At 42.9% G+C, this 8266-nt stretch overlaps 1 protein-coding gene across 1 annotated transcript in view; it reads left to right on the top strand.

Moving 5' to 3' along the window:
- LRIG1 (leucine rich repeats and immunoglobulin like domains 1) overlaps positions 1-8266 on the top strand; it is a 109216-nt gene that overhangs the window by 43946 nt on the left and 57004 nt on the right. The window contains exon 3 of the mRNA XM_006917487.3: positions 1045-1119. Coding sequence (XP_006917549.1) covers positions 1045-1119 — 75 coding nt within the window. The remainder of the gene's footprint in view (positions 1-1044; positions 1120-8266) is intronic.

Here is an 8266-nt window from a genome sequence, read left to right on the forward strand (position 1 = left end):
CCCCCTTTAAAAAAAAAAAAAAAAAAAAAAAATGAGGCTAGGATAACCCAGCTTTATCCCCTTGATTCTGCATCGCAGGTACAATTTTTTTCGCCCATCACCTGGCAGAAAGCCTGATCTCTGTTTTGGCTTTCTTAAGGATTTTTGGGCTCACTTCACAAGTCTGATTTTGGAGTCTCTTCTCAGATTTGGAAATACATGTCCTTGTAAGGAGGCCGGATTGTACAGCCTCTGGGGGCAGTCCGGTCAAGCCATGTTTTGGTTTGCAGGCTTCCCTTTCCATTAAGAGTTGTGAACTATGGAAATACAGATTTACAGTGTTCCAGCAGGAGGGGAGCTTGGAGAGTATCTGTGGTCTGTGGAGAATTTTCAAAACGTCTGAGTGCAAAGTTGTGTGTCAATATGTATGTATGCCTGGGAAACATGTCTGGAGGCTTCATGAGAGTTCAGAGAACCTGGAATCTCAAATAGATGAGAGTTTCCAAGTCCAGCTCCTTTATTATTGCACCAGTGAGGCATTGGAATAATTGCCTCACGTATCCAAGCTCCTAGGAACTCCACACATGTGTGTGTCCGTGGCTCTGGGTCCTAGCATGTTGCCCTCTGATGAGAGTAGAGACCACTGTGTCACAGATGTGTGAAAACACCCAAGAGGAGATGGTCTTTTCTCCTCAAATCCTTTTCCTGACTGTTTCAACCCACAAGGAATGCTCTCCTTGATGGTCTTGGGGCACTTTTGTTCTGCTGCATGCATCTTGGCCTATTGTCGCCGTTCTTTGTCTGTTAGTCTTGATTTCTGAGTTAGATTGGAAGCCCTTGGAAGACAAGAGGCACCCCCTGAGTGTTATTTCTAAACCACAGGTGTGATAGTTTTTATGACCTCACATGACTTCTCTCCCTTTAAGAACTCATTTTTAACTTCTTCATCTTTTATTCAACACTACCGTGGCCAACTCAGCACTGTTTTTCTAATTTCTCTGATATGTAGATGATTTCAAACTAATTTAAACAATTTAACTGATTAATTTCTTTGCATTGTTACAGGTACCTCAATAACAATGAGTTGACAGCCATACCGTCCCTGGGTGCTGCTTCATCTCGTATCGGCTCTCTCTTTCTGTAAGTGGTACATCTGGGGGACCCTGGGCTGGATGGCGAGGCTGTGGTATTATCTTGTTGACATTTGGTGGCAGGAAAACTGTGTTTCTGTACTCACTGGTTAAGAAGGGCCTTGCTTAATGTAGCCCTAATGATCATGACAAATGCTTTGCTTGCTGTTTTGGGGCTTTGTAAGAATTAAAACCTGGAAGTTTTGCCTCATCTCTAATTTGGGGGTGGGGCCGGAGGATTGGTTTTTTTAATGCCCGGAGGTACAAAGAATTAAATTTCTTGGTTTTAGATGTTAAGCTGCAATTTGGGTGAATAAACTAAAGTTAAAGGAAGCTGTGTGAATTATAAGACAGCATGTGCCAATGAATTTGGTAACATGATTCAGCTCACTTTATGGCTTTAAAAAAGAAAATAACCCCTGAAATCAACATAGAAGTAAGGAATTAGTTCTTTTGGTCAAGTGTGAGACAACAGGCAACCTGTTGGTTATTATAGGCAGCGTACTGAAAATGAAAAAGGGTACAAAGGGACTTAAATGAAAAAGGAAGGAAGGAAGGAAGGAAGCCATGAGAGATGTTATTGTTGGAGCCGTTGAGAGCCTTTGCTCAAGAATTATCCCCTTCCTCTGCAGTCAGGTAGAGGTGCTTGCTCATTTTGAACTCACCTAGAAGTCTTTCCAGATAAACCAGTTATGAGTCCAACAGTTTTCTTGACCAGATCTTATTGGCAGCTTTTCTGAGCAGAGCACCTCCCTCTCCATGATGAATTTCCTGTTTCTACTCCAGCCCTGCATATTTTTACTTGATTTTGATTTTGCTGGTGTTATAACTCATTTGCTCACCTGTGTGTATCTTTTCTCCACACCGAGGCTCAGCAGGCTGAGCAGAGGGACTTGGCAGAAAGGCATCATCCATAAGATTGCTGGTGTAGCTTGCAGTCTCAGGTTTTTGCTGGCAGCAGGCCCTGTGTTCGGGAGGTGCTCCGTCGTTGTGAAACACCTTCTCAGGCTTAACCCTTTTGAGACACTGTGAGGTTGTGTAACGGGGTTAGAATTTTGGCCCAGCTCTGTGTCCTGGATAGACAACTTAATCTCTCTGAACCTCATTATCCTCATTTACAGAATGTGTTCTTGACTTGTTTATACATAGGAAAAATGAGGCCGTTGTTTGAGGCGGGTGGAATGTCTGTGAAACTCCTGGGATCATGCACAACACATCGTAGGTTGCTGCTTATGCCTTGGCATGATCTCACCTTTAGGACCACAGGATTTGTGAGTCAGTCCTTGTTCCTGTGTTGTGCTGGAATGAAGGTTATGGCCCTTTGTCCCAAGATTGACAGGCAAGGGTTTCTGACTTTCTTTTTGTACCCATTTATTTAGCCCATGCGCTCAGCATCTGGAAGGTGTTTAATTGCTGGTTAAATTACATGAGTTACCCTTACCTGAGGCTAATTAGGGACAGATAATCCCTCATATGTTCATAGAGCCAAGAACTGGAAGGTACTTTTAACTCCTTGCTACTTAAAGTATGGCTCCTGGACCAGCGGTGTCGTATCAGTGCCAAGCTCCTTAGAAATGCAGAATCTCAGGCCTCATCTCAGCCCTGCTGGGTCAGAAGGTACTTTAACAAGGTCTCCTGGTCATTTGCCCACTCACTCAAGTTTGAGAAGCACTGCTTTCACTTCCTTTGCTCCTGTCTTGGTTGAGAAACTAGGGCCACAGAGGACATCTTTATGTTACTAATAGGAAACCGAGGCTCCCTGAGTTCCTGTAAGTTGCAAGTTTGAGAGGTGGAACTGAGACTGGACACAAATGCCTGTGCATCACTCCTTTACCTACCCCCATGTGCTGGATGCAGGAGTGTGGCAGGTGACTCTGAATCACCCTGTGCCACAGATAGGCAAAGCTCCCAGCTTACCCCAAGGGCCTGTGGCACTTTGAATCGTGCCTTACTCTACTGACTAAAAATACATTTCTGTTCCTTGGCCCAAGTGCCCGGAGCACTGGGGCTGGTTGGCCTTGTTCCTGCTATTCCATTAGACAGAGTTAAAATATGTAAAGTAGTGGGGGAAAAAGACTCCCTCCGGTTTTGATTGAGTTTGGAAAATGCAGGTTAGTGTTGGCAGCCACCTCTTTGGCTTGAAGCTGGTCTCCATCTGACTCTGTCAGTGATTTCTCTGAAACTACAGAAACTGAAGGATCTTTATCTTCCTTTTCTCTTGAGGGTCTTGTGTTCCCTAATCTTAGACCAGCTGCTTGGATGTAGTGCCTGCAAAGTTAGGTTATCTGGGTAGCAGGACTACAGATAATTTTGCTGTCACCCTTCATGCCTTTCTTTATGTCCAAAGTGGACCTTGCAAAATACAGGAGAGAAAATAACAGAGCAGGCAGTGAGTGAGCATTACTTTCCCATCCTGAGATATGAGGGAAGACTTCCATGTAATGATTCCAGTCGTTCAGGCTTCGAAGATCGTGTTTTGCTGATGAATCTGTGGCATTTCAGAACTATAGAATTAAAACATGTCACATGTTCAACAAACATTTAGTTGGCACCTTCTGTGTTCCTGAAGTTGGGGCCCAGAGGCTGTCCCAGGGTGACCTCGAGAGGATTCAGTGCCATGACATGTGGGAAGCCCCTGACATGTCTGAAAATGTGATAGGTTAGGGGTAGGCTTAGTCTCCATATTCCTATCTCATCTTCCCTTTATGGGCATGTGGAATATGAGAAAAATAATAAAAATGTGCAAGAGGAACAGAGCAAAGGGATTAGATGGGTGAGGCCATGAGTTAGAGGAGCCAGGACAACTTTATTTGGACACGTGTACAGTGGCCAAACTATGTTGTTCCTTGAACAACATAGTTTTGAACTGCTCAGGTCCACTTTATGTGGATTTTTTTTAGTAAACATGGGTTTCACATCCATAGATTCAACCAACTACAGATCAAAACCAATATTTTCAATCCACTGTTGGGAATTTGAGAATGCGGAGGGCCAACCATATGCATCGTTCTACACCAAGGGACTTAAGCTAAGCATCTTTGGATTTTGGTATCTGCGGGAAGTACTGGGACTGACCCCGGGACAACTGTAGTAATGTTTTTGGGGATTCAGAGGTTATACATGGATTTTCAACTGCATAGGGGGTGGGGTGTTGGCCCTCCTAAAGCCGGTGTTGTTCAAGAGTCAGCTGCATAGGTAGGTGCGTTAGGGAAAAGGGCACATACCCAGCTCTATCAGATGATATTGTGACCTGGAACAAATAGCTTTTGTCTCATTTGTTGAATGAAGGGTGAAACATGTGGTAAAAGTACCCTCGAAGCTTTCATATTCCTTCTGTGACTCAGAAAGAGAGTTGGGCAATAGTGTCACAAAAGAAACATTACTGACCCTGCTGTCGTGTAACTACTATTGCTGCTTTATGTTGTTTAGTAGAAGCAGCGGGTTTGTGGTTTTCTGATCAGACACCTGTAATTATGGACTTTTGCCTCTGGAAGTTGGCTCTTCATCTCTGTGTTTGGTTTCCTGTCCCCTGAGTCTGTGTCAGTGCCCTGGCTCTGTGTTCACGACACAAGGCTTTGATTCCCCAATTACCAGGGTCCTCTTTTGTTGGGGTCACAGTTGGGAGGGCCTAATGGGAAAAGGGTTTGTTTTGCATCTGGCTTTATTATCAGGGCTTCAAAACAGTTTTCCGCTATCGGGGGGGAACTGGAGTCATTCAGTAAAATTTCACTTGGTTAATACTTTCTGATTAAAGGAATCTAATTCAATTAAAGTATTTGTCAAAGGGCAGATTTATTTGCCTCTTGTACTGAGGATAATGCCAAAGCCATTTGTCCTTAATAACAAAAAAGTATTAAATTGAAGGAAAGCTTTTAATAGGATTGAGTTGGAGCAAGGGAGCTAATTTCATAAAATAGTTCAGACTTTTGTTAAATGCAGGCAAAATCTGCCATTAGATTTTCACATTTGTGAGTGTTTTGGTTTTTTTTTTTTTTTTTAAATTTGAAGTCCAGGAAACTCAAGTTACGATTCCCAAGGCAACAGTAATTTTGTGTGATACGTAAGTGACATTTCTGGTGAAGAAAAATTTCCGCTTTTCCTGTGGTGTTACTGTACTTACTTGTAGCATTGAGAAGATTGGTTACAGTGGAAGTGGTTGAATTTTTTCTGTCCTAGGAGTAAAAAGCTTGCTGTGAAATTGACTTTAGTTGTAAAGCAGGGCAGCTCTTTGTCTCCTGAATATTGGCTGTAGCATTTTTCCCATATGGTGCTTGGCTTTGTCCACATAACTTCTTTTCCAGTTGGTGGTATATTTTAGACCTTGTCTTAACTATGCCTTGTTCACTGTCCCCCTGCCTTTGGCCTAGATCAGGTAGGAGAACTAGGCAAAAATTAGTTGCACACAAATACTTATGACTTTGTAATAGTACTATTAAAATCCCTTAGATTTATGTTTTATATGAAAACACATTGAAATACCTTTTACTTCTAATCTTGAAAAAAATATTTTTGAAAACTTTTTGAGATAAAACTAACATAACTCACCTTTTTAAACATTGTAAAGTGTACAGTTCAGCAGCATTTAGTACATTCTCAAGGTTGTGCAGCCATCATTCTGTCTAATTCCAGAAGATCGTCACCACCATGGAACAAAGCCCATACCCTTTAAGCAGTCACTTCCCCCCTATCCGCTTCCCCCAGCCTCCTGGCAATCACTAATCTGAAAACTAATTTTTTAAAGGAAAGTAGTTTTCCCTTGTGTTAGTAAGTGGACCTGGAAGAGTTAGAATATGAATAATTTAAATAAAAATATCAGAAGTGGATTTGACCACACAGTTATATTTTGCTGTAACCCTTTAGCTAAAGAAAAACCGATTAAATAAAAGTAATAGAATATTTAACATCTCTTTATTGTCACTTCCGGAGAATAAAACCCAGAAGGAATGAAACCTGGTGTCCTGTCTGTGAGTTCACTCAGAGGGAGATAAAGTGAAGGAAGCCCTGGGTGGAGTTGGTGCAGCCTGAGGCCTTGAAGGATGGAGGCTCTTCTTGGCTGGATCTGCTGGGGAAGTAAAATCAATAACAACACAGTGTGCCTACCAAGCCCCTGAGAAAGCCGGGCCAAATCAGTCTTCTTTACAGGCTCATTAATGCAAAGATCAATTCACATTAAAGCATAAATGAAGAGCAAGCTTCAAGGGGAGGCAATGACGATCTGGCCACCACTGCTCAGGGCTGGGGAGAGGAGTTATATTTTCAGAGGGCCCAACCAGGAAGTCAGGAAGAAAGGGAAGGACCCAGAACTCAACTTCAGAAAATTAGAGTTGACTTCAGGACTTGAGCTAAGGCTGTTAATACTCAGGTGTAAAGCACAGATGAAATTACAATAAGTAATAAATAGTTAGCTGGCATTCCTAAAACTGTGTGTGTGTGTGTGTGTGTGTGTGTGCGCGCGCGTGCGTGCGTGCATGTGTGTTGGGGGGTGTGGAGGGCAGATGTGTTCTCCTCCCTCTAAGGAGTTAGGTTGAGGCCTCTTGCCTTTCTCTTCAATTAGCTGCTCTTAAACTTTCTCCATATTGCCTCACCTAGAATAAGCTCATCATTTGCAGACAAATAGAGAATTGATATTGAAATCCTTTTTTATACACGGTTTGTTCCTGGAAATATGAAATAATTTGTCTTAAAATGTCGAGTTGGTGGTCTTGGACGGTGAAGCTCTTTGCATGTTGATACATAGTTGCATCTGCTGGGACTGTAGGTATGTGTACAAGGTGAGGCAGACATACCACTTCTCATCAAGGTGAAGGATCATTTGTGCTTCTGTGGAGTAATTTGCTGGGGGTATCCATGAATCATCAGTTTAAGAGTGGACTTAATCAGTTTGATAGGTAGGCATTGTGGAAATGGATAGATAGCTCTTGCTCCATTCTGCTTCAGAAAGGCATCTTCCACCTAAGAACCCAATTTAGCCTTACTGGCCAGCCATTTGGGTGTGGCTATAAAAGTAAACACTACCTGTGCCATTGGCATCTTAATTTGCTCTGAGTCTTTTTATGCACTCTTGTCAAAAGTGTGGAGTTAACAGTTACTGAAACACTGTAGGAAGAAACTGTGAACAAAGTTGTTTAAAAAGCCCCATGTCAAGTTTAAATGAATGTCCTTGTTCCTTGAGCATCCTGTGCCCCATGTGGTTCCCAGGCATTAAAGGGAAACTGATCCTCATCAGAAAATAGCACACGAGAACATACATAAAATGAGGGCTGCAGTTTCTCTCAATGTCTTCAGAGGTATGCTCAGTTTCTGCCTTGTTTGCCCAGATTTTTGTTGATGTGAACTGATTCTTTCCTCTGTATAAAACATCACACCTTTTCCCTCGGGAGATGTGTCTTCTCCACCTATGTGTTTCTCAAACTGGACCGTCTGTCAGAATCACCTGGAAGGCTTGCTGAGGCACAGCCCCAGTTTCTAGATCCAACAGATTTGGGGTGGGTAACTAGAGACTTTTATTTTTTCACAAGAACCGAAGCGATGCTGATGCTGCTGGTCTGGGAACCCCCCATTTGAGAAACATTTGGGCTTATGTAGGGATTTGGGATGGAAGGCAAAGTTTCATGTGTTAAGTTCTTACCAAACTGCTTAGTGTTTGGGGGGCAGTAAATTATTTAGACAAGTTCCTAATGTCACTGGTTTAGCAATAGGTATTTGGGCCAGTGGGTCTCAAAAGCCCCGGTACGTGCTGGGAGCGGTGGGCACTGAGTGTGGACAGAACAGATCTGGCTGTGGCCGTAGGTTTGAGGCCCAAGGTAATTACAAATTGTCTCTGCTTAGTTTTCTATTTATTGGTGATCACTGTAAGTTTCCCCAACAGCTCATCATTACCAGTTCCTACAGAGGAAGGAGTGCTTAGCAGCCTAGCCTGGTGGGAGACCTGTTATTATCTCAATGTGTGGGTGGGTATTAATGGCTCTTCTTACAGCCCTGCCTCTCTGGGCAGCAGGAGCCACCTCAAGGTGTCACTTTTAGCACCACTTACTTTCCTGCTGTTTATCAGTCACTATTATCAGATAAATCTTTGCCCTCTCTTAAGAATGGAATGGTACTGCTTTGTTTCAGGTGGAAGTTAAAAGGAGCATCTGAAAGGAGGGTAGTCCCCCCTC

The sequence above is a fragment of the Pteropus alecto genome, unplaced genomic scaffold (assembly GCF_000325575.1).
Source record: "Pteropus alecto unplaced genomic scaffold, ASM32557v1 scaffold75, whole genome shotgun sequence".
Classification (NCBI taxonomy): Eukaryota; Metazoa; Chordata; class Mammalia; order Chiroptera; family Pteropodidae; genus Pteropus; species Pteropus alecto.